The following is a 27,304-nucleotide window of genomic DNA, read 5'->3' on the forward strand; positions in this document are numbered from 1 at the left end:
TACATGCTTCCTCAGTTGGTTTGCCCAGTTGATTTCATACAAGGGACGCTATTGGCAGATGGCTGAGAAGCTACCCAGCTTACTTTTCTTTCTCTCTTGCGCTGAGTTTCTCTGATCCTGACGTATGGGGATTGAGCAGGGGGGCTGTTCGCACACCTAGACGATACGGACGCTTGTCTAAAAATGCTGAAAGATTATCTTCACGTTGCTATCTTTTGTGCAGCTGCTTCCTGAAACGACATGCTGCATGGTGCTTCGCATACTTAAAAGCTCGAAGGGCACGTATTGATTTTTGACTGAAAAACAAACTCTGTCTCTCTCTCTCTTTGTCAGCTCCTGACGGAGGGGGTGTGAGCTGCCGCCTTCAACAGCTTTGTGCCACGGTGCTTCGCATACTTAAAAGCCAAACAGCCCTATTGATTTGTTTGCTAGAGATTGTTTTCTCTATCTATGTGACATTCTGTGCTCCTGACACGCACTCCTTTGAAGAGGAAGATATGTTTGCATTCTTTTAATTGTGAGATGGAACTGTCATCTCTGTCTTGTCATGGAGCACAGTTTAAACTTTTGAAAAAGAGACAAATGTTTGTTTGCAGTGTTTGAATAACATTCCTGTCTCTCTACAACCTCCTGTGTTTCTGCGCAAATCTGTGACCCAAGCATGACAATATAAAAATAACCATATAAACATATGGTTTCTACTTCGCGGATTTTCTTATTTCGCGGGTGGCTCTGGAACGCAACCCCCGCGATGGAGGAGGGATTACTGTACCACAAAACTCAGTAAGCCATTATTTGGTGAAAACGTTGATGGCTATGAAACTATAAAAACTTTCAAAGAATGCACTTAAAACTGAAAATCCAGCCATCCATTTTGTGGACCTGGTTTAATAAACAAGCATTTAAAATATTATAAAATAAAGCATGGGCTGAAAACACAAGCTGCAGAGGTCACTGGCGAGTGGAAAAAATTAAATCTGGTCAGAAGAGTCACTTTGATCTCTAAAAGATGTCCAGAGGCCTGCAGGCTTGTTTCCCACGGTGAAGGGCTCTAGTGGCTCTCTTAGAGCGCGAGGTGCTTTTTCAATGGCACTGTTTAGATCCGCAGGTTTCCACAGTATGGCAAATTCCGGTTAATACGAATAAATTCTGAATGATTACATGAAACAATTGTGAAGTGATGGTAGTGAACCCTTCCAGGATGACTAACCCACAATGCACTGGTGATTAGTGATTAGTTTGAAGAGCATGACAACAATGTTCAACAATAGAACATGGCCATCCCAGTCTGCAGCTCTTGACCTAATGGAGTATTTATGGGAGGTAATAAGTGGTGCCTGATGTAGTGTTAACTTCATGTACATTTAATTCATTTAACTCTAACCATGTAACACTCTGCATAAGGTGCACTAAAACTAAACTATCATATGGCATAGAAAAGCATATTCAAAAAATTGATATGAATGTCCCTGCTGGATAGGAGTGTGAGTAAGGCTCATGACGGAGTGGTGGCCTATCCATGGGCTGCTTCTTGACAGACACATGAAGTGACTAAGGGCAGTCTCTTGCACTTATGACCCTGAATTGAATTAGGCAGATTTGGGAATGATGTGTTATTCCGACTCACAGGCTATGATACAAACATGGAGTGCCAACAGTGGAGACCAACATTGTGTTTAAGATGGCACAAATTACCTGGAGGCAGCTCATCTTTGTATGAAAAAAAGAAAGGAAATGAGTGCATGTCCATTAAGGGGGACAGGTGACTAACTTACCCCTTTCGATACAGACTGGCAGAGGTGCTGCATCCACCCTGCCATGTCCTCTTCATTGTCTGCACTGAGCTCCAGTGCCGGCCGGTCTGTAAGGATCACTTGAAAGGAATGTGGCCGCTCAGTGGTATTTGAGCGCCGGCATCCACCACACTGCTCGCCACTGAAAGAAAAAGAGGGGAAAATAAGGGAAAAAAAAAGTGATTCTATTTGATGTAACCCTGAGTGGGTTGTCGTATGTGTGAAATACTGGGCATACAACTGGCATTTGGAACAGAAACGATGGGTAACTGCATAAGAATGCGTCTCCCAAACAATTTCTAAATGGCTGTGTTCTTCCCTGATTCCTACTATTATGATTTGCCTCGTCAGTCTGTTTTCCCCACCTGGCATGTTCAAAGTGACTTAGGACAAGAAGTCCTTTGGCCTGAAAAGAAGACTGCGGCAGACCACTTCACTGCCTACTTTCACTTCTTAGCATAAATTCCACATTAGTATTACAACATTTGTTTCACTAAATACTAGGGAGCTTTGCCCCCTGCTCACTTCGCTAGCCAACCCCCTGGCCTGCACTACACACCAGCCACTTCACGTTTCTGCCACTCGCGTATGTGGATTTCACTTTCACCAAACAACAAATCTTTTAATTCTCGTGGATACGCCTCTTCATTGGGAAGAAACACTACTTTTTCCCGGTGGCAACATGAATTAGGTGATGTACAAGTCTCCGACTTAAAGTTTAAATCCAAACAATATCTACATACTACTGTCATATCACCTATGTCCATATATTCAATCTTTTCACTGTTTCGTTATTTCACAGAGTAATAATTTCTGTTTGTTAGCACTAATGCGATCTTTACTATCATTTTTTGAGACCTGCTCTGCATGTGTATCACGCCAACGTTTTTGAATTCTTTACGACGTTCTACTTTGTCATCTACTCTTTGTCTTTTATTTCTGGCCCTGGGCATGGTAAAATCTCTTGGCTCAAAGTCTTGTCTCGAGATATAAAAGTATCTCTCTGAAAAAGGCTTGTCTCGTCCCTGGATTTTTTTAATATAATAGATATTTATATGAAAAATGTAAATTTTCAAACAAAAATTAATGTGATGTGATATCTGAATCAAAGATGGAGAACTTGAGACTTACAGTAGATGTCATTAAGACTAATAAACTTAAAAAACATAGCTTTATATTCATTTTGGACCTACAACAACTTTGAAACAACATTTTTGATCATCGAAAACTAACCTTTTTGAAAACACTCTCCAATGTGTATGTGTTTGAAAACAAAAGGTTTTGTGTAGCAGTATGAATTTGGTAAATTGACTGCTTCAAAATGGCCAATTTATAATTGTCATGTCATGATGCACTGACTTCAGTTTTGCCGTGCTAATGCCCTCTGTGATCACATCTTCTATGTGAAGATAGTCCTTTCCTAACATATTTTAACATGACGCAGAATCTACCGTATTTTCCACCTTATACAGTACTTGCTTGTAGTCTTTTATTGTCTTTGCCAACAAAGAAGTCTAGTTTGTTTTCCCTTGTTATTTAGCCATTTTCTTTAACTTAAGTTTTGTTCTTTATTTTGCTTTATACAATTTCTTGTACTAGGAATTTGTTAGTTTTCAAATTCCACTTGGGGTCAGAGCACAGGTTCAGCCATTGCAAAGCGCCCCTGGATCAATTGCAGGTTAAGGGCCTTGCTCAAGAGTCCACCAGAGTCTCTTTTGGCAGTAGCGGGGATTCGAAGCAGAAACCTTCCGGATACCAGTGCAGATCCTTATCGTCAGAGCCACTACGCCCCTCTAAATAAACATCACTCATACATGATAAACCATGCTTTGACCAATAGGAAAGATTTACTTTTTTTTTTTGTCCTTTCAGAGTAGAGGACAAACATTTAGAAAATGATCAGAAAACTCCATCTGGGATAGCATTTTCAAATGTATCCATTAGTGTATACTAGGACTAGGTCTGAGTCTGATGTTGGACACCATATTCAGCTGGCTCTACTTTGTTTTCAGTCCCGGAGGTACTGAAAATCCTGCCTTGCAACTGTACACTGTTGGGAACAACAGCTGATGGCTTCAATGTTACATCAGTAATTCCAGTATATCCGCAAGTAACAAACAACTGTCAAAAAGTAATGAATTGAAGATGAAGATGAGGTGCCACTACACTGTCATAAAATGTGAGCTACATTAGGAATTGACACCACCATGTTAGGTTTTACTGTGACAAAGTAGAATAACACTAAACCAGTCAGTGCGAGCAAAACAACACTATCAGTCACTGGTTTTTATTTTTTTTATCAGAAATCAAAACAAAATTAAGGCAAAAAAATGTTTTATAGTGACATAAGCAATGTGATGTCACAAATACCACACAGATATAAGAAGAATTTGCAATGGCTTTGACACAACAAACAAAATACTTTGATGATAACATGCTAATGCTATGAGATAAATTGGTAACTGAGAGTTTTATGAGAGCAAACAGTGGGCACGCTTAAATTTTAAAATTATGTGAGTCAATAACAGGCTAATGTACAGTATCTGAGCTATTTATATGCAATCTACATATTCACGCTTCTTAACAGGATAAAACTCATAGTTGAGATTGCCTCCATGAAGACACTGATGCTACTCTCCACATCACCACAGGAATCAGTGAAGTGTTTTCTATCTTGAACTGTGTCACACACGTGCGCTTAGGAGACAGTCGGTAAGCTCAAAGGTGAGTGAGATAGATAGATAGATAGATAGACAGACAGACAGACAGACAGACAGAACGCAAGGTGAAGAGTTGATATGCGGTGACGATGCCTCTCTCTCTTTCTTCTCGTCAGAAAAAAAGGAGGAAAAATAAACCCATTCGAGAGGACTTCAAAGATGGCCGCCGAGACGTCACTTCCATCCAACTCCAATGACGTATCTTCTGGCCCCTCCTGATGACATCGCTATCCATACCACATCACTTCCGGTTCCTCCTCGACGACGTCGCTTCCATCCTACAGCTTCGAAGTCATCTCCTGTCAACTTACTTCCCGTCTCCATTTTGTTTTGTTACTGTATAAAAACACCATTTTGCTGTACCACAATTTTTGATCCTGAGAAAGCCTACTTTGCATTTTCTTTGTCCTTTGGACAATATATGGGGACGGTCCCCAAACCTTTTTTGAATTGTGAAGGTGTCTTATTTAAGAAAAACATCACAACTGTTAAACAAAGTGTGGATCTGTTCTGACAAATAATTTGGTTTGATGACACAATTCTCACGCTACTACACTAACTGATAAGCACATTTTTTTTTTTTTATGTAAGGGAACACCAGCAGTTTTTAAATTGTAAATTAAAGATGGTCTACATGGATCAGATTGATGTACAGTGTCTATAAAAAGCACTACCCGTCACTGCCCCACAATGCTGGAAGCTTTCACATTTTATCGTTATACAACATTACATCACAGTGCTTTAATTTGGCTTTTTGACAACAATCAGCAGAAAAGGACTCTTTAATGTCAAAGTGAAAAAAAAGAGACCTCTGCAAAGTGGTCTAAATTAATTACAAATATAAAGCACTAAATAACTGATCACACAAGTATTCCTCCCCTTGTACACGACACACACTGGTGCAGCCAATTGGCTTTAGAAGTCGCCTGATTAGTTCAATAAAGATCACCTGTCTGGGGTTACAATTGATTGTATTGTGAATGCACCTTATTTGGAAGGTGCAGGGGTACGAGAATAATGTATTGATCCAAGCTATGTTTTGTAAGAAACACTGAAAGAGCACATCAGCCAGTATAGTATTGCTTTGTTAAAGTTCGCAGCAGAAGTCCTAGGACAGGTTTAACAAAAAGAAATAATCTTTTGCCTCATTAAGGCATTTTTATGGCTGGCATATCCATCTTCTCCATACTATCATGCACAGCACACACTTGGAAGCCAAGCTGAAAATTAAATTCTATTTTCAGCTTGTGAAATGCAGTGGTAGCACATGAACAACCAAAATACAAATATATGCTCACCAAAAGCCCACTGGCAGCCTTACCCCATATTAATGGAGAGCAGAGGTATCACATCAGTCCTGTCCGGATACTGGTACAGAATTCCATTACTGCTGATAAAAGAAAGCATCAAAGAACGAATAATGAACAATATAAGGACAACAGCTTATCATTGAAAAATTGTGCACAGAAATTGAGATAATACGGGCATTATCGAGGGAGTGGAATCAGAAGTGAAACTATTGCCTAAATCAGCATTATTACCCCTAATATATTAAGAGAACTGGAATATTTTGACCCTTTGTCCTTACTGATATGCTTGCATTGGATATCATGTGGCAACAGTCAAGCTACCTGAGCACAAGGTAACAGGATTTCCAGATCTCCTTGCCCAGGTAAGACGTCCCTGCCCTGTAGTACAAGACTCCTTCCTTGCTGATGTTGCTCTCTACATTTGTGTACAGGTCTCTCTGTGGACCCAAAGTGACATCGTGTGGGTCCTCCCAGTGTACCAGAGCATATAGCTGTATTGAAACCTCAGCAACCTGAAAACAAAAAACAAAGAAAAGCCCATCAAACTGACTTATGGGTGGGTTTGATGGAAGTAATGTACAGCTTTCTACAAAACAAAGTGTTTGAGTTTAGGGAGGTGCTCAGTTTTCAATTTTCAACGTGGAATGACATGTTCAGGGCGGTACGGTGGCACAGTTCCCAGGTTCCCTTCCCGGGTCCTCCCTGCATGGAGTTTGCATGTTCTCCCTGTGTCTCCAGGTGCTCCAGTTTCCTCCCCCAGTCCAAAGACATGCAGGTTGGTGCATTGGCGATTCTAAATTGTCCCTAGAGTGGGTGCGTGTGTGTGTGTGTGCCCTGCGGTGGGCTGACGCCCTGCCCAGGGTTTGTTTCCTGCCTTGCACCCTGTGTTGGCTGGGATTGGCTTCAGCAGACCCCCCGTGATCCTGTAGTTAGGATATAGTGGGTTGGATAATGGATGGATGGATGACATGTTCATGTTTTTATCTATTCATCAATTCATCTATGCATCATCAAACCCCGTTAATACCATTCAGGACCACAGTGGGTGCCACAGTATCCCTGAAAAACAAACCCTAGACAGGCAACCATTCTATCGTCGAGTACACTCACACATACCCATAAGCCCTCATAAAGGGGCAATTAAACAAACACACTTATCTTTGGCATAAGCAACAAAAACTGAGATACAAGCAGAAAAACCAATGAAAATGTGAAAAAAATGTGCTAACTCTACACAGGCGGCATCTGGGCTGAGATTTGAATCCAGGACTTGCAGGTGTGTGACTACAGCATTATGCAGCTCTGTCTAAAAACTTGAACATAACATGCTTCTGCTTGCTTAAACCAATTCTGAGTCCTAGGGGCTCGGGAGGGCATATCCCAGAAGCAGCAGGAGAAAGACAGGAGTCAAACCTAGATGTGGCGGGCGACTACTATCAGGCATCTGCAAACTTATCCCTTACTTATATGACAGGAAGTAAGTAAACGCTGATAATGTGCCTAACTCCCAAAGGGGATACTCCTTAACAAGTTACACTTGTTTGCTATTCCACAGGGCCTGCCATCTCTGCATTATAACTAGTGTGGGCTTGTTCTCCAATTCTGCTGTGGAAAATGGCTTGTGTTAGGTTCTTCCTTTTGTTCTGTAAATTCAGTTCTGCCAAGATTACATGTGTCTCACCAAGTGCAGGCATTTGGTCTTACAGACAGCATCAGCATTAATATTGGCACCTTGGTAAATAAATGTAAAATGAACTATAAAAAATGTCTTTATTGTTTAACCTCTTGATCTTTCATTCAAAATGTTAACAAAAAAACAAACTTTTAATTGAAGTAAAATAACTGAAGTGTGCCAATATTGTATTAGTTGAGGCCACTGTAAGTAGTACAGTTGTGATTTTTTTGAAGTGGTTATTGCTGCCTTACCACAGTATTTCTCTTTTATATGATCCTACACACTAAACCCTTTCCTACCAAACAAAGTGTATGTTACCTTGAACTCTGCTTGAACAAATTAAAATTCCCATAATCCACATGGAACACTGTAAGCTGAATGCTGATGTCAGCAGAGTATTTCTGTGACACAGGGCTCTACTGCTTCCCAGATTAGCAAGTCACCAAGTGTCAGGATTCAATATTCTAGATGAATATACCTCACAGTGAGATTCTTGTGCCACAAATTTCATCAAAGCCAGTCTCTCCATGGTGGCATCTGTAAGGACAGAGGGGTATGGTGGCTCTCGGCATCCTTTAACCATTGCAGACTGAAGAGCACCAAGTAGCCACCTAGGAGACAGAGACATAGTGTGGGTAGATCAGAGCTACACAGCCAATGCACCCTTTAAAAGTCAACCACAAGGTTTTTGGGTTTTTTTTTCTTTCTTCATTTGCAAGCATAACTTTTTAATTTAATTTAAATTTATGAAAAAATCCAGATATATACAGATTAATTTTATGGACATACATAATTGACAGAAAACTCACAAAACTGCCAGGTGACAAAAATATTTATATGACATGTGATTTCTTTCAGTCCAGCGGTTACACTCTGTTGGGCCTTTTCAGTGTTACTGTCTGTGATGTGGCATCAATTGGAAAGTATTTTGTAATGCAAGTGGTAATAAAATGCACACCATTTTTCACTCCAACAAATGGCGCCTTACAAACATTACCATTGCTCTTGAAAATCCTATAGCAAATACTGCATAAAAGAGGCAACAGATAAACTGACATTAAAACCTAATAAAGGACAATTTAAACAGAAAAATATAGGAAATAAAATATGAATGATGGGAGAAGTCCCATTCTTATTCAGGGCCATTAAACATTCTGTTGATCTGTTCTCATTAATGTAGCAAAATGAGAGCAATTTATATACAAACTGTGTTTGTAAATAACAAATACCATTAACAGGTTTAAAGAAAGCACACTGGCTTCCCACACCCTAATTTCACACATTGACAGTAACATAAATATATCTATATCTGTATATGATACAGTATCTGCCAAATAATACAAACAGTACACAACATGTGTTTTGCCCTTAGTGGGGCTCGTCAGGTGTATGCACTTTTGCATTCCCTTACTAAGATCGAACCTTGGATGTCAGCGCCTGAGTTGAAGCCTCTGACATTGTGCCATGGTGGCCGGTTCCCTTATTTGCCAGGGTGAGGATCAGAGTGGATGCAAAAGTGCGTACACCTGACAAGCCCCAATAAGCGTGAAACACATGTCACGTACTCTTCGTATTATTTGGCAGACACTGTATCACATACCTATGAGCTGCTTCTCACAACTGAGAGGAAGTGGCGGATGTCTGCCAACTTGCTGACCAACCACAAGCGTTACCTGGTAGGCACCCACCCAAATAATCAGATTACGACTCAGACCTAAGAACATATATATACTGTGTATCTTGTTATGTATTTATTTATTTAAAGAGCTTCTGTATAAAGCCAAAATTTTCACCAGGGGACAAATAAAGTTCTGTCTAATTAGATAAATAAATAACCTGCGATTCATTCAACGGGCCCTCAAAAGGTTTTGTTTTAATTACTGAATCAAATTAATTCATTCACTTAATTGGATAGTTCAGAAGAATTCAATCAGTAACATAAATCAAAATGCCCATCACTAATGAGCATGTCGAGAATGACGCCCTTGAGAGACATGTTGCGAGTGACATCCAAGATATTGTGTGTGCACTGCAGATACACTCCATTTGAGTGTATTGATTTAAACTAGATGATGCTTCTTTACTTAGATTTAAGCATTAGATTGATAGGGCCATCTAGTATAAAATAACATGAAACAGGTGGCTATAAAAGTATTCAGACCCCTGTGACCCTTTCATATCTTACTTCATTTGAATACAGTTTGACAGTCATTTAAACGCTTTTGGTTTCCAACACACTCTTTGTGAGTTAGAGCCTTGAGATTTGGTAACACTGGTGGTTCGAGAGCATGAGGGCCGTCTGCTGTTGCTGACCTCGCTATCAGTGTGAGAGTTGATCCAGATTTGTGAACTTGACTGCAAGTCAAACAATATGCATCAAAGCAGTGTTGTGCAATTTTTGTTAGTAAAAGCCCAGGGTCATCACGTTCAGTTCTGGAAGGCCACAGTGTCATCACACCAAACTGTTGGAAAAATCAAGTAGTATAATGGGCCTTAACTGGCTCTATATTCAAAAACAGGTATTCATAGATTTGCAAATTGCTGGGACACACTGCTAAGAAGTAATGAATTTGCAATACCTCCAACATAACAATTTTTAGAACAATAATGTGAAGAAACATTTGTCGGAGAACTCACTATATTTTTATCACATAGTGCACTCACTCATACTAGGCCACGACAGCCAGAAAAAAAACTAAAACAGAATCACATTCACGTCTATAAAAGGGGAATATACTATTTGTACAATATATTTCAGGCATAATTCAAATTCAGCAATGTAGATACAATCTGTCACTTTACGTATATGAAGTTATGACAGCACAAAGAATAATACTCACTCTGTCAATGACCCATCAGCCGTGTCAAGCAGGAACTGTCTCCGTCGATTTGTACAAACAAGCGTGACAGTTTGCTGATCCAGTCCAACCTACACAGAGAGAAAGAAGGGATGATCATGCAGGCAGCAGAGCACTTCCATTATTTGTGGCTAAAAGTGTTGGCTAAAAGTGTCAACTAACAGCACATCAGATGAAAAAAAATCTATTTTGCAGTTTCCATTTGACTATTTCGTTATGAAACCAAAGCAGATGGTACAGGAGGATGTTATTTAGTAAAATAATCCAATAGATGGTACTACAATAAGTAGACAAGTTTACTTTACCACTTATTATGAATATGATAATCTTAAAACCAAAAAAAAACCCTCAGAACACAAAACTTTATACTAAAATGTTATCAGAGAAAATTTATATACATAAAGGAGGTCACAAGCCCACAAAATTAAAATCTGTATATAAATGTGATATTTTTCTAAAATATTAAAACAATATATGGACAAATAATGAGAACAAAAAGGGACATACTGTACTTCGGCATTATATTCACCTCTTCACGTGAATTTAGATTGTTTTGTGTATAAACTCGTTCATCAGTCCAACTGTCTCCTGAATCTTCATGATTCAATTCCGGGTCACAGGGGTTAGAGTCTACGGTACTCCAACAGTACTGAGTGCAAAAACCCTGGAAACGGCGCCAGTCCACACACCCACACTTGATTATATTTTGCCAAAAACATCTAAGTTTTAAAAGGTGAACCAGCGTACTCATAGAAAAAAACAATACAGTTTTTAATTTTGTAAAATTCTTCTGAACTCTAGCTTTGATATCTTTCACTTGGATGTAATAGATTGCATTGAGTAAGTAAAGCCAGAAAAAATATTGGTTTGTGTGTTTTCATTTAAGGCTGTAAAGCAAAAAAAAAAAAATGGGAATATTTCGAAGAAGGTGATTCTGTTCTCTACCCACTGTAGGTTGAACATGAAAATGCCACACAGACAGTGTCTGGGCCAGGAATTCAAATAAACTGCTTGTCATCGCTGCCCCAATACCTTTGGATGGCACTGTAAATATGCTGGAGATAAAAAAATAGTTGTACAGTACTCATGTAGACTCTCATTAGTGAGAAAAGTTAGAGTTCCTGAAGCCTAAACTTGCAATTTTTTTAATCTTAGTTCAATATCTTCTGTTTTAAGACACACCTTTGTATACATTATAATTCAAGTTAGTTCTGAAGAAGGTACTTATTAAGGGTGGAGGTTACTGGTTTATTGTGTTCCTGGTCATCTTCCGTGTATAGAGAAGTCAGAGATAAGACTTCAGTTCTATACAAATCACTACTATTTGTCCTAACTCCTATCAGTCTGACTATCATTTTATCTGGGAGAGATAATATTACAGTGTGCTTTAATTACCTTGAGATAGTAAAACCGGAAGTTTGTAAGTAGTAAAGAAAAAACAGTTTTGGAAAATTTAAAACACCTGCTCACGTCTCTTCATACAAATAGGATGAGCAATAAGAAGATAGATATAATAAAAAGTCATAGTTCAGATACTTTATAATCTTTGGCTCACTTTGTGACCCAACACTTGACACAAAAAATCAAATTGCAGAAGAGGTTGAACTATGTAAATGGTACACTGTAGATGTGAAGTGTTTTGAGGTGGTAAATGCATAGATTAAAACTGATTCTTCCCAATTACAGTGGCGAAACCTGAACACTCACCGAGATATAGTCGAGCTCATTATAGGACACCGCTTCTTCTATTGTGTATGGCTTCTCAGCAGCACCTAGATAAACAATGAAGCAGGGAATTTTTTTTTTGTAAATTTCTTAATTTTTAACAGATTTTTATATATTGCCATTCCATTTAGAAAATCACCAAATACAAAGATAAAAAATTCAAATAACCAAATGAATTACATTCAATTGACTCATATTCTCTCTTATTGGAGTTTAAGGAGACAGATCAGTGTGCAGTGTCATTTAAAACTCTCCAAGCATTTTTTTTTTTTAGCAATGGCTTTCTTTTTGCCACTCTCCTATAAAGGTGTAACTGATGAAGCACCTGGGGAGTCATCTTCTTGCATGATCACTCAGTTTTTGTGGACGGACTGCTCTAGGCAGACTAACAGCTGTGCTATGCTCTTAACATTTCTTAATGCTTGATTTAACTGGAAATTCAGTAATTTGAATGTTTTCTTGTCTCCATCCCCTGACTTGTGCTTTTCAATCCCCTTTTCATGGAGTTGCTTATAGTGTTCTTTATTATTCGTCATTGTGTAGGTCAGGTGACCATACTAACTTGCCACAAGATGGCCTTTTCAGATGAGGTGCATTTAGACTCCAATCAGTTAAAATGCCAGACAGGTGACCTCCACTGAATAAATTCTATGACTTAAAACCAACCAGCTATCTGTGAAAAACCTTTTTAAAACCTGGCAGGATCTAATCAATACCATTTTAGAATAAGCATTGAGGAAGCAGATTCTCTTCCCTTTGTTATTCTATTTATTTTTATTTATTTATTTACTTATTTTTCCTACTATTAAAGTTTTACTCTGTTGGCCTACCTCTCTTTCTCATGGGTGGGAGTTGATCTGATTTGAACCTAGTTTTGTAAAATTTACTTGCTTGTATGGAATGTTATTTGATTTTAACAAATTCAATAAAATGTTTAAAAAAATAATTGAAAAATAAATAAATAAATAAAACCAACCAGCTGCACAAAGCATGATTTAGGCGTGTCATATTAAAGTGGGTGAATACTCACGTGACCAATTACTTTGCGTGTTATATTTATAATTAACTTAAACCACTTTGCAGAGATCAGTTTTCACTTTGACATTAAAGACTTGTTTTATTGATCAATGTCAAAAAATCCACATTAAATCCACTGTGATTCAATGGCGTATAACAATAAAATATGAAAACTTCCAAGAGGGTGCATACTTTTTATAGGCATTGTAAATGTAATCTACTGACCAGAATACACTGCAATTGTTTACACTCAGAAACACTTTTTTTTTTTTTTACTTTACATATAGTATATATCTCTCTATTATAAAAAAAAATCTTGGGAGGGAGACTAGGGAGACGAGACGTGATCTTCTCGGAAGACAATTTGACATCCCGTGAGAGACACTTTAACGTCACGTGAGATAAGGCAGTGAGACAACATTTAAAACAAGTTCACGGACATCTAAGCTAGCAGTTGTTGGAATGCTTTTGGCAGACACACTTCATGTGCTTCCAGCTCTTAAAACAACAACAAGCGACAAGCAGAACACACAGCTCGCCAGCAGATGATCCGACCGCTTCTCCTTAACGTGTGATCAGCTGCCGCGTCCCCCCCCCCATTTACAATGCGAGCAGCAGAGATGCGAAGTGGCAAAAGGACAGCTACTGTACAGGCTTTGAAATGATCGACACACAGCGTGGCAAGCAGAACACGCAGTTCGCCAGCAGATGATCCGACCGCTTCTCCTTCACGTGCGTTCAGCTGCTGCCGCCCCGTCCCCCCTTACATTGTAAGTCGAAGGTTTAAAAGTGAAAGATTTAAAAGCAAATGATCCAGCACAATGAGTGCTATATAACTAAAGGTTATTATTACTTTATCATTAAGAGCTAATCATCTGAAATATTAACAGCTCAGTTCTGTAACCTCAGAATTCCCAGCACTCTTATATGAGCAGTGCAGTGTGTTCATTGGAAGCTCAATGCCGACATCCTTGAAAGCACATAGAACCACATTACATTAAATACATTTTTTGAAATCAGGAAACACCTTTGTAAAAGTCTATGTTTGTGTTAAAACACCACTGAGTGCAGGTCTTGACAATTTAAAAGGGAATCAAGTAGTACTGGGGCCTAGAGGCCAAAGTGATGAAATGTTAACCCCAAAGCATTCTTTACCATTCCTAGCACCGACTCACTGTATGATACAAGTAAGTCATTTAGCCTTTCTTGTGATCTAAGTTAGAAGGAGACACAGACCTATAATATTGTAACTTCTAAAACACTTTTAATAAAAAAGCATTACATAATAAATTATTGTCTTTTTTTTTACCTTTCCGCAGCAGGTAGATATAGCAGTCAGTGAAGAGCAAATAGAGAAGCTGCACGTTTCCTTCCATGTGCCCAGTGCTCATCTTGACCATCTATAAAGAAAGACAGAGAACATGAATAAAAAGTGACAAAGATTCGGTGACATATAAAAAGAGTGGGAAAGGAGAGCTGGTGCTTCGTACTCTGAATTAGGTCTGCTCCACTGTCAGTGATGGCTTCCTGCACATTTATCACCAAACACTAATACCTGTTCTCTGAGCGTGGTGGGAGCAGCAGTCTTGCTAAATAGCATTTCTTAATGCCAAGTTCACATGCTGACAATATATAAATGCTACAACGCAGAAGTTAAGGTACAGAAGCTACGTAACAAGACTGTGTATGTTGTATAAAGTTTGCTGTGGTGACCTGGCAGGATTTCATAGTTTTCATCTGTAACTTCAAACTAGCATTACAGTGCAAATATATTTGCAATCAGGGTACAGATATTCTTTCAGGAAAACTATTATTCACAGACATTAAAGTGATTATTATAATGTGTTTAAAAATTGAGACTATAGACACAGGAATTTGGCAGCATTAATTATAACAATTTGAATATAAATAATAGTGTAATATCAGCACTACATAATTTTGAATTATCATATTCTGTAACAACTTTCTACAAGATGAAGTAACAATATCTGCGGTTGGCTGGCACCCTGTGTGGCACCCACCCAGTGTTGGCTGGGATTGGCTCCAGCAGACCCCCATGACCCTGTAGCTAGAATATAGCGGGTTGGATAATGGATGGAAATAACAATATTAGAATGTCTAATAACTTAAAAGTTCACTAATGGGCTGACCATCCTATTCTTATCAAAACTGCTTGAATATTCTAATACACAAGTGCCCAAGTCCTCGTCTATTCTACCAATGAAAATCATTTTCCTGTAAGAAAGGTCTCTGAAGTCTTCAGGCTGTGTGTTGAATAACACAGGGTGTGCTTCTAATAAAACAAGCTGTTCGAGCTGAATAACAAAAAATGCAAATCTGCTGCACAATGATAAAAAAAAAATTTTTTTTTGAACTTGCAATATTCTGTCAGCAGATGTGGTGTGTGGTATTCACTGCTGACAAAGGGAGAACCTTCCGTTGCCGTCTCACTGAAAAACATTCCATTTCTGGTTTGCTGCCAACCAAATACTGCCAACATATGAATGCAGATTTAAGACAGATGCACAGTCAGCAACTGAAATGTGCCCAATATGTTTGAGAAGACATAATTATATGGAAATTTCATTACTCCTACACAAAGTATAACCCAGCAGTGCTTTGTCCCATGCATTATTTATTCAAGGACTTTAATGTTTTCTGATCCCAATACCTTGAACAGCTGCTCCTCACTTTCCCGAAACACATGGATCATCAGCAGCAGAAGGTGATTGTTATCCACTCTGAAGCAGATAAGAGAAGATTCTTATGACAACCACACATAGCTAAATGAAATGGTATACAACAGGTGTCCCCAACTCCAGTCCTGGAGGGCCGCAGTGGCTGCAGGTTTTCATTCTGACCCTTTTCTTAATTAGTGACCTGTTTTTGCTACTAATTAACTTCTTTTGAATTAATTTTAATTGACTTCCTCTAGAGGACTCAGGTCCCTTAATTGTTTCTTTTTCCTTAATTAGCAACCAAATAATAATGAGATATAAAATGAACCAAAACACGACCAGTAAACTGTGTCAATCACACAAGATCTGAAAATAAGGAAAGATGACTGTCTCAGGAATGTTGATCTGCTCAGGTCCACAAAACATTTTAACATGCGCTCTTAGAAAAAAGAAAATCAACAATTTCAGAAATGTCTGCTATTGCACAATGAGAGCAGTAACAACCCATGGAATTAAAGAATGGGTTTAATTAATGACAAGACGCGGCTCCTAATTAAGCAACTGGTTGGAGTGAAATTGGTTGGAGTTTGAAGCTCTCACTTAGTTGGTCTTCTGTTGGCTTACTAACTTCTCTTTTCATTTCTGTTTGGGTGCCATTTAAGGAAAGGAATGAAGAAATTTAGGGGAGCAAATCTTAAAAAACAAGTCCATCAAAATGAAAGGAAAAGGAGTTAATTAGCAGCAAAAACTGGTCAACAATAAAGAAAAGGGTTAGAATGAAAACCTGCAGTCCAGGACCGGAGATGGCGACCACTGAAATACATGAACATAAAACGTATCCTCATCATCTCACCCAAATTCTGCTGGATGTGTGATTTCTCCAGGACTACCTGTAGTTTCCTCCTCTGTTTCAAAAGACTCTACATCTCGATCTTGATCTGTCGAGTTAAGCTGCTCACACATGGATTCAAGACAGTTGTTCCTTTCAATCTCCCGAACTCGAACATGTGTGACTCGATTGTCTAGGGGTTCGGAGCCCTCTCCCGTCTGCGTCGTTCTCGCTCCCTCACCTTCATTGCTACTAGAAACATCCGCCGACAGGCCATCCCTTGCAGGGTCATTGTAGCCACCACTTGTGGCAACAGTGCCTGGACTCTCGGGGGTAAAGCGGTAGAAGTCATTTGGTGAGGTAGCCTGGTGGAGGCCCTGTTCCAAGGTTGGCAAAGGAGGGTCTGGTGGTTCCCCCTCATTGTTGTTTCGAAAGGACTGCTGCAGATTAGAGCTGTCCAGGCTCCTCCAGCGGTTAGTGTCCAATGCCCCATCAAGCTGGTCTATGACCTCACGGAGTGGCTGTCCCACACTATCCATTGAAGTGTCGGCCATCTCAGGCAGGCGTAGCCCCTCACCACCCTCCTCCTCCTCTAGTGATGGAGCTCGTGAATCATCTACATTATCCCACTCAGTGAGAACCTGCTCACTAGACTCGGTTTTGTCTTGTGTTTCCTCATTTGCAAGACTAACATCACATTCGTTAGATGTCTCCAGTCCAGACTTTGTGCGCTGCTTCTTCTTCCCGGTTTTTCTCCGTCTGGCTAACCTAAAGATTAAGCAAAAAAAAAAAAAAACTCCAGTCAGATTTGGATGAAACCAGACTATGCAATGTCATAATAAGACTCTTACAGAGAGCAGGGGTCCCTTACCTAATGACCTCAAGCTCTGTGCCCGTGCTCTCTGTATCTTCCCCAGCTGTATCACTGCGATCACGGGATGCACTATGCACTGGTGTCACATCAGCAGAGGTAGCTGTATCAGAATCTTCATTGAAGGGATTGTACCGTGAGGTTGGGCTCCGGGTGTTTGATCTCAAGGATGGAGGTTCACACACAGTGGAGCGCGGGCAGCTAACTGGATCTGTAAGGTCTCCTTCTGTAGCCAAAACAAACAATCAAACACCAGCCAGCATTTCAGCATGGTTGAAAACGACAGCAATGGTCACCTGAAGCAACCTGTATGAGCAACCAGGAGGAACAACGGGTCACTTTTTAATGGGCTGGAGACACAGACTGGGATGGAGTGGAATATGGGTAGAATGAAAACTGAATGTAATGACTAGGATTGGGATAGGGATGGCAAGGAATGACACTAAGATTGAACTTACTTGTACCAATGTTACATCAGCAGCACAAGCAGATCATTAGTGTGGAGAAGACTAAACCTTACCTGTGGGCAATCCCATGAGTGCCAATGGATGCCCTAAAAGGCTACTGCTCAATTCTTTTTTGCTAGGCACTTACTGTAGTTGAGATTTTCTATATTAAGGGTCATGTGGACAAACAGGATCCTTCCATCTTCATGCAGCTGATGTAAACTTTGGTAGATGGCTTTATCTAAAGCAACAGGAGAAGCTTAGCAGACTTAGGTGTTCGGGCTTTCTGAATCTGAATTCTGGGGAATTGAGGACTGTATGGCATGTATATCTTTCTAAAGTTTTGGGATGAAGGTTTTGAAGTCAATTCAAACAATGGACAACCAAGAAAAGAAAGAAAGACACTTTGAAGAAAGTGCCATAAAACCTAAGAAATGCCTGCAGGCAGCAATTTAGGATATACAACAGGTTTCAAACATGATTTAGTTCTGTGTTATCCTCATTAATTAATAAGGAGGAATTACATTAGTGAAGCTCAGTGTTCTTTTAGACTTGTTAGTGTCAGCCCATGCAATCATGCATTTCCAGAACAGTGCATTTAAAAAAATAATAAAAAAAAAAAAAACATTGGAAAGAAATCAAATTTCTTAAATGGGCCGCAACGAGCCAGCACTGCAGACTCACGATAGTGGTGGTGTGTAGTGATGACCTTGACCTTTAAAATCCCTACTTGGTTGGTCACGCCATGTCAATTGATCATCAAGTACATACAGTAAAGTCAACTTGCCTCCTGCGCCTTTTGCAATTTGAAATATGAAGGACCCTGAAGGACAACGTGTTTTTGTGAAAGTCTCTGTGAAATTGGTATAAACTTTTACAGAGACTTTTTAGATGTTGCAGAAAGCTTACGGAAAGGATTACGATCATGATGAGAATGTGCGTGCTTGATTTCTGAAAATCATTGCCTAACTGTTCGTGAAGTTGCTGAAGAAATAGGCATCAGTAAAAGTCTGTGTCACACAAATTTGACTGAAAAATGGCAGATGTGTCGTGTGGCTGTAACTTTGAAGATGAGCAAAAAGCAAACCGTGTCACAGTCAGTCAGGATCTGTTAAGATTGTTCAAATGACGACGACACCTTCCTGAAACATGTCAAAACAGGTGATGGAGTGGGGGTGTATAGCCCCTGCTGACGTTTTTTTTTTTTTTTTTTGGTTCTCAAAGTTGAAATCCATCCTGAAAGGTCACCGACTTCAAATGACAGAAAATTCACCATGGGACCTAAATGACATTCCAGAAAACGAGTTCCAGAACAAATTCCAGAAATGGAAATAAACGTTAGGAGTGGTGTATAAATATAGGAGGTGAATACTTTGAAGGAGATATGTGTGATTAAGTTGTGAGCATACTAATAAATATATACTTTTTTTTAAAGAGAGACCTCGCATAAGGTGCCACAATAACCTATTGCCTAGCTGTGGGCAATGGCCTTAAATGTAACCCAAAAATCTAAAGGCACCCACAAAAAAAAAAAAATATTTCATATACTAGCACAATGAAAAATTAAGTACATATCTGCAAAAGCTTTTATTGTTGTTAAAATGCATGTCATTCTGTACTTTTGTCTGAAAAAAACAGGCACCTTCATAAATTTTTCCAAACTCACTTTTTCAAAAATGCAGGCGCAGGGAGCTCATGTCCATCATAAAAAGCACTGAATTTAAGGCTATCACAGACACTTGAGAGGTCACATCAGCTCACTGGCCTGTTTTGTTTAGCCAAATCAAGTTAACCTGCGAGTTTCTGGAATGTGGAAGTAGCGAGAAGTCAAGCAAAATAACACCTTTTATTGGCTAACTAAAAAAATGACAATATGGAAGCTTTTGAGGCAACTCAGGCCCCTTCTTCAGGCAAAGATGTAATCTGAAGAAGGGGCCTGAGTTGCCTCGAAAGCTTGCATATTGTCAACTTTCTAGTTTACCAATAAAAGGTGTCATTTTGCTTGACTTCTCATTACATTCATAATGGCTGACACGGTACAACACCGTCGTACTACTGGAATGTGGAAGAAAATCTACATGGGCTTAGGAATTGCCTGGGCCATTATTAAAAAAGAAATATATATGATGCTAACAAAAAGATAAAACAAACAGGAAAAAAAAATACTTTACTCCTAGTTTAGGAGTAGCACTAGAAACAGAAGCGAGATCATAGCAGTGAGTCATGGCCATTGGGGACAGCACTGCCCTACATACAGTTGTCAATGGGTTCAAGTGCTTATTCTGGTACAAACCTCTTAATCAGAGATTCACAGCAAACTGCCCGCGATTCACCATTCTAAAAAAAAATGGTGACAGAGTATGGAACTGTGCAGAAAAAAATGTCCTTGATAAGGGGTAAAACAGAAAGCATGTGAAAAAAGGGGGGTATCTATTTATCATGTGGGCATTTTTAATAATGTATCCTCCATGATGCCACATGTTACGGAGCTTTCTTACCAAATGCCTAGCATAACACGCCATTATACAGAATGAATTATCCAAAAGGGCGAGATCCACAAAAACAGATGCAGAAAATAGTGGTGATCCTGGTGTCACCTTTTCTTGGAGGCTTTATACATGAGGGAACATTAACACATGGGAGTTCTGCATTGAAAAACTAACTACAAGTAAACAGAAGTTTTTTTTTTGTAATTTTATCTTTCGAGCTTGCTGCGTTGCCCTTTTGTAAGCTTCAACATGTAATGGCTGTGTTGTCAAGATGCACTTCATTGTTGCTAGGGGCTTTACTTCCAGGAGGCACGATGTTCCATGTCGCTGATGCCATGCTTTAAAACCCTTCACTACATGCAGTGCAACATTCGAGATTACAAGTCCAAACATTAAACAATTTCAGCGGTGAACGTCACATTTCAACTTCAGTGTCACTTGAGCGTGTAGTTTTGTGATGACAGTACACTTTTTGATTAGTGGTTCATGGCGGTTCACCTTTGGACTTCAATAGCAGTTTCGTGCTGGTAAGTCATTTGGTAAGTGACTTGTGGCTATTCTCCTTTTGATTGTAACTGTGGTTTAACTCTTCATCTTTAAAAAAAGGTTTCTTGGACTTTCAATATCATTCCCAACTACAGATTTGTGAACAAACATGTTTCTCTCTGTCTGACTATGCTGCCACAGTGGTTAGCCACATTCCCTCCTGGCAGAGACAATTCAAGAAGGTCTGCTAAAAGTAAAAAAGCAGGTGGGCATTGTCCATACTATGGTCCAGCAGATGATCATTGGATAAAGCAACTGGCACAGCAGTGATAATGTTTCCTCCTCATCGGCCAACTTATTTTGTGAGGAAATAGGATTATAATATTGTTATTATTGGTTCCTGGCTAAAATCATAAAAATGAAACAAACACATTTCTTTTCCTTGGACATTAGTGGGTCAAACCAGTTGGAAATACAAAAGCCTGATAATAAATTATGATAAATTATTGACGACTCTTACAGCTGTACATCAGCTGCTAAATGCTAACCAGTTTAAGAAAAAGAACACAGAGTTATGGGAATGTACGTTCAGGCTAACACTCTGAATACACAAAAGAATACTGTGTTCTCAAAAAAGAACTTTAACTGCAGTATCTAATCAACTCAGGCACTGTGGCGGAGTTGCAAGGCTGATTATCTCCATCCTATAAAGTTGCGAGTTCAATACCAGCCACTGACACGCTTTGTGACCTTGAATACGTCACTTAAACTTGTCAGTCCTCCACCTGGAGAAATAAACTTAACAACTGCATACCACTTTGTGATGTACAAGATACCTTAAATAAAACTATTAGCTAAATTAAACCTATATGAAAGCTCAAGTCCTGCCCATAATTTTCATATTAATCCTTCAGCCTGCACTGATAAAAATGAGTAAATTGTCAGTTAATTTAAAATTATGTGAACTCACTTCACAGGAGGTTAGTTTGATTCAGACTTCATGACAGCCCAAAAAATTGCTTTTCCATTTTTCACCCTGGCCCTTTAAATTAAAATGGAATTATAAATAACACGTGCTGGGACAATACCCACCACAACGCACACTACTGGTAAGAAGTTCCTGCCATCCCTAAACATACAAGATGTAGATGATATTGTGTTCATAGGACTCTTAGGAATGCTTGATTTGAAAAGATTTAATGCAGTGATGGAGGTATAAACTGTGTAGCTGGATACAGTAAGTAATTAGATTGGCTGTTTCAAATAATGTCACACACAACTCATGTAATATCTTCACTAGGTATTAAAACAAATGATACCCCCAATGCCAATCGAACCAAGTTAAACCATCACAAAAGCCCTCTTCTGAAATGACAATGACTCGTGTAGTTGAACATCCCCTCAAGCACTACCCTGAGCCCAGACACCCAGCATCAATAGCACAGCATGCATCCAGCAGCCAAAAAAGGGTGAAGAAGAGAAGGGGTGCAATATTATAGGCGGGCAGAGAGAGAGAGACAGACAAACAGACACGGAGAGAGAGAGTGTAGTCCCACCTTCCCAGTCTGCACTGGGTATGGACTGCAACACAGGTAACACATCGCCGAAATCATAATCTAAAAAGGAGGGATAAAACTGAGCATTAGAATCTGGGGGGAACACATCCAGATGGAGAACAGACAATCTGTAACTGGAAAAAGAAGCTCCCTTCTTTGGTACTTCAATAAATGGGCAAACTTTACAGGACTGAATCTTTTACTGTGTTTTTGAAGATGGGAAATATCTAATTAATCTTCTGAACACATGTCAGTCAAGAGCAGGCTGGAAGCATATCATTAGATGAACAGAGCAGAGTTTACCAGTCCACCAATTTTCATGTTTTATCTTATTTTAGTTTAAGAATCTTTGTCCATTCTTCACTTTAAGAAAAGCAGAAAGTGGAAACTGGAAGATGATATTAAAATGGACTGGTGGATGATGGGGTGAAATGACATATGAAACAATGTGCAGCTATCTTCTGCCACAGCACACCGGTGTGTCTTGGGCTATCAAGCAAATGCAGGATCTTAGAATTTAAGCCAAGCTCACAGCTTAATTCAAGTGATGCTCAATGCAGCTTATTTCTTATGTGACATGATAGCTTGGACTGTATTTGTTATACATCAGAAGAACAGGTCAAGCTATGAGCAGTTTAAGCCCTACCTTCACTAGATGGAGCGATGGCACTGTCATCCCACTCCAAGTTGGTGGAGGTGATGGAATTCAGAGAATTCAGGGAAAGGCTGTCAGAGCTTGGCAGGCGGTCCTCAAAATCCAAGAGGTTCTGGGGTTTGTAGTAGTCAGGCATGTAAGGTGCCAAGTCCAAATAGGGGGCATCCTGAAAAATAAACACAACAGGTAAAAACAAAAAAAAAAAAAAAAAATAAGAACGTTAAAGGGGGAAGAGGAAAATTATAAAAGAAAATGAGAGCTGTGCTAATTTCAGGAATTTCAAACTGACTTGTGGTTTAAAAACCTCAAAAGGTGGAGGTATAATCTCTCGTCACTGAATCTTTGTGTGACACTGGGCACCTGGCCATAAATATCCTTTCTCTCTATTATAAAAAAAAATCTTTGAGAGGGAGACAGAGACTAGGGAGACAAGATGTGATCGTCTCAGAAGACAATTTGAAGTCCCGCGGGAGACACTTTAACTTGCTCCCAGCTCTTAAAACAACGACAAGCAAAACACGCAGCTCGCCAGCAGCAGAAAGCCAGCAGATGATCCGACCGCTTCTCCTTAACGTGCGTTCAGCCGCACCTCCTTCACAATGCGAGCAGCGTTATATGTCCTGCGAGAAAGAGATGTAACCACACCCGGGGCCGGAAATAAAGGACAAGTATTGTTTTTACAAACATTTTAAAGTAAAAGTGAAAATAATGCATATGTAAAAAAAATAAAAGGTGTGTGCTTTTGCTAAGATTTTAAGAAGTGTTTTTTGAATATTGATTGATGAAAAGCGGCCACACTTTTATTTTACGAGTGATGTATGAGAGACTTATTTTTTACTTTTTTAGTACACTTTTTAACTAAATATAAGCGTGGTTTTTAAAAAGTATTTATATTATTTTCAACTTTTTAGTCTTGAAAATTTTTCAAATATTCTCGAATGAAATGTTCTAACCGACACTAACGCCATCTATTGGATAATATTTCTATCCGTTACTAGCGCCATCTATTGGTGAAATCTTGAACTATTCTTCATATGAAAATTTCATTCTTTAATTAACATGAATTAATTGATCAATTAGTGAAAATGATTACTGATTCATGTATTGTCATCAGAAGTGAGTAAGTGTGTAAAATTTCAAGTCATTTGGACAAAAGGAAGTGGGTTAAATATCGATTACAAGATTTGTACCAGACAACAAACAGGTGAAGTTAAAATAAGCGTGATAAGTAAAAACAAAAACATATAAAGCTGTCAGGCATTAAACGGAGGTGAATATCTTTCAATGCTTTCTTAATAGTTATTTGTCACTGCTGGAATGACATTTTTCTGGTATAAAAAAAAAAATCTCCCTGTGTCGTGGTATAAAAAAATGACCTCTTATATGTCCAAAATAAACTGGGAAGCCTTTGGCTGTGACAAACTGACTCCCAGTTGTTTAACCATAATTGTGGAGGAAGCACCTAAAGACTTCTAAAGGTTAAATCATAAAGTATAATCAATCAATCGTGCTGTTCAAGCCTTAATAATCTTACTATGTTCTGCCACCTGGTTCCTATAACACCCCCACAAGTTTCATGCACAGATATACAAACTTTGGATTAGTAAGTCTTACAAAATCACCTCCAAAGAGGCAATGTATCACACACTATACTGTCAAGCACAAACATCTACTCTTTGAACACTACCAAAGCCATAAACAGCACTCTGTCCATTTAGTACAGTAGAGATGACAGTGAGCGATAGAACATGAAATGAAAACATTGTGACAGTACCAAGTCCAGGTTGAAGCGGATGAACTCCAATCCAGAGACCAGTGTCAGGAATAACGTCAGGTGGTCATGGCTGCAGACCAATGCGTTTCTGAAACAGAAGAGGACACATTTTTAACGAAGTGAGTATTGCACTTCAAAGTCTGGATAAGCCCCGCATCGGTTGTTCATTTTCAGCTGTTTCCAAAAACAAATCATGGCACATTTCGTTGTTTTCTAGAAACTCTTTATCCCAACCAGCTGTGTGTATTTTGTAAATTAACATTCTTGACTGTGTCACTTTTAGGTTTTAAGGACGGTGACATACAAGACCCATCAATATAAACTTGAAAGATGGTTTTTACCTTTAACCAAGTGGGTGAAATAAAAAGTATAAAATTAGTTCTGTAGTGCAACTTACTTGAAGTAGTACTTGTGTAGCAGACCCTGGTTCTCCTGGAAAAGCCTCAGATAGCTCTCTAGTGAACTCTCACTCAATGCCAGGTAAAGCCATGCCCGACCTAAGGTACCAATGAGCAAATCAGGACAATATCTGAGAACAGCAAAATATCTTTATAGACTCTTCTTCATCACATGCCACAGGATGCTTTGCAGTCACACAGTACTAGGTAGGTTTTCAGGTCAAGTCAACATTTCAACAGGCAAAGGAATATAAACATAGAAAACTCCATATGGATACCATCTCCACATGTCTCTGAGCATCTCCAGAGCATGGCTCTGTGGGAAAATGACTTTGAAAATAAATAGGTTCTTCGATTCATTCCCACATCATGTATGATCCTGAACCATGTTATCTTACCTTACATTTTGCTTAGTATTTGAGAGCAGATCTTGGCTGTGCTACTGGTGCCATTTTTATCTAAAAATCAATTCATTTAAATGTCCTGTGTACCTCAGGGTAGTTCTTGAAGTTAAGAGTTTTATTATTTTTTCTCCATTTCAGTGACATGTCCTGAACTAATGTCACAGTTCAGTTCCATCATCCTTCTGTGAGATTCACAGGAGGCTTCGTGGCTTACTGAAGGAGCTTTTCACTCCAAGATAAGTTGCATATGAGCCAACATAAGTCATCAGTCTTTTCTACAGAATTTTCAGAATTGCACTGCTTAAGAAAAAGTTGAGCAAATCAGGTTGAAAGCAGACTGAGGCCTAAAATTCCTCTTATATGGACACCCAAAAATACTAAGGGAGTACTTCTGTAAAAATCAGGAGCAGTCTCTCTTCGACTTTCTCGTATACTCAGATATGGGGATGGATATTTGAGGAGTTAACCACAAGACAATGATTATATTTTTATATTATGTACATTAAAGAACCATCAACAACAAATCAAATTAATAATATAGTGAACAATTATTATAAAAGTAAAGTTGAATAAATCGGACTCTGCAGCTGCATGAATAAAAGGTAAAGTACTACTTCCGATTAACGGAAATAGCCAAAAAGTTGATAGAAATCTGTTTTGAACCCAATACTTGTAGGTAAAATGTAAAGTGAAAGCGTATTCAGGTTATCGTGCTTACATACACACACACACACACACACACACACACACACACACACACACACACACAAGACATAATTCCAGAAATGGTATTTTCAGATTCAGGGAGGTCTAAAACGTCGAGATTCATCAAAATTTCTAAATGGAATTTTTGGAGGGTTCCAATACTTTCCCTATACTTCGTATATGAGAAAGTCGGGGAGGTCTAAAATGTCGAGATTCATCAAAATCTCAACATAGAATCTTTGGACGATTACAATACTTCCCCTATACTTTGTATACGAGAAATTAAAAAGGCAAGTTTGTTATTTATGTTATTATACATATGTAATTTTCCCAAACATGAGAGTTTTGTCTGTATGTTCTGCATTGTATACATTCAGTTTATAGCCAGACATTGGCCTAAACAGACCGTTCACACTGTTTTTTCCATGCACACCCCCCCACCAAAAGAAATGTCACAGCATTGCTATACTAGATTTTCCTGCTGCTGAATGAGCACAAGATATACAAGATGCACCATTTCCCCAGCATAGTTCTAAATACAAAAATAACTGATTTGTGCAGCATCATAGAAATGTAACCTTCTGTCTGTGCTTGTTCTTTCGTTCACTATACATTTTGCCTCTAGGACCTCTAACCTTTATAGGTTTTGCTGTTTTGTGCACAGGTATTTCCCGAAACAGTGCAAAAAGGATGGAGTTGCCGAATTATTGTTTTGGTATGCCTGATGAGTGGTACTGGTACAACTTAGGGTTTCTTCATTTTTCTACTAAGTGATACATACATGGAAGCAGTAAGCTCCTGGCTCTTATTATCTTTTTAAGTAAAAATTAGTCAGGTTGCCTTATACAATACAAAAAGTGATTTGTACTGTAACAAATGTAAACTCATAAACTATTTAGAAGCGCCTTTAATGTA

The 27,304-nt window shown here is 38.9% G+C and overlaps 1 protein-coding gene across 6 annotated transcripts in view; it reads right to left on the reverse strand.

Annotated features, from left to right (window-relative positions):
• plekhm2 (pleckstrin homology domain containing, family M (with RUN domain) member 2) overlaps positions 1–27,304 on the reverse strand; it is a 72,582-nt gene that overhangs the window by 12,534 nt on the left and 32,744 nt on the right. Inside the window, exons 4-17 of one of the 6 annotated variants that reach the window (XM_028807915.2) lie at positions 25,280–25,379; positions 24,883–24,970; positions 23,100–23,274; positions 22,454–22,513; positions 17,477–17,699; positions 16,630–17,373; positions 15,770–15,839; positions 14,408–14,498; positions 12,064–12,128; positions 10,339–10,427; positions 7,977–8,109; positions 6,145–6,335; positions 5,835–5,903; positions 1,776–1,935 (exon numbers count right to left, since the gene is read on the reverse strand). In XM_028807915.2, coding sequence (XP_028663748.1) covers positions 1,776–1,935; positions 5,835–5,903; positions 6,145–6,335; positions 7,977–8,109; positions 10,339–10,427; positions 12,064–12,128; positions 14,408–14,498; positions 15,770–15,839; positions 16,630–17,373; positions 17,477–17,699; positions 22,454–22,513; positions 23,100–23,274; positions 24,883–24,970; positions 25,280–25,379 — 2,258 coding nt within the window. Of the gene's footprint in view, positions 1–1,775; positions 1,936–5,834; positions 5,904–6,144; positions 6,336–7,976; positions 8,110–10,338; positions 10,428–12,063; positions 12,129–14,407; positions 14,499–15,769; positions 15,840–16,629; positions 17,374–17,476; positions 17,703–22,453; positions 22,514–23,099; positions 23,275–24,882; positions 24,971–25,279; positions 25,380–27,304 lie in introns of all 6 variants that reach the window. The other 5 variants (XM_028807914.2, XM_028807913.2, XM_051930863.1 and 2 more) reach the window with 5 other exon arrangements.

The sequence above is a fragment of the Erpetoichthys calabaricus genome, chromosome 8, assembly GCF_900747795.2.
Source record: "Erpetoichthys calabaricus chromosome 8, fErpCal1.3, whole genome shotgun sequence".
Classification (NCBI taxonomy): Eukaryota; Metazoa; Chordata; class Cladistia; order Polypteriformes; family Polypteridae; genus Erpetoichthys; species Erpetoichthys calabaricus.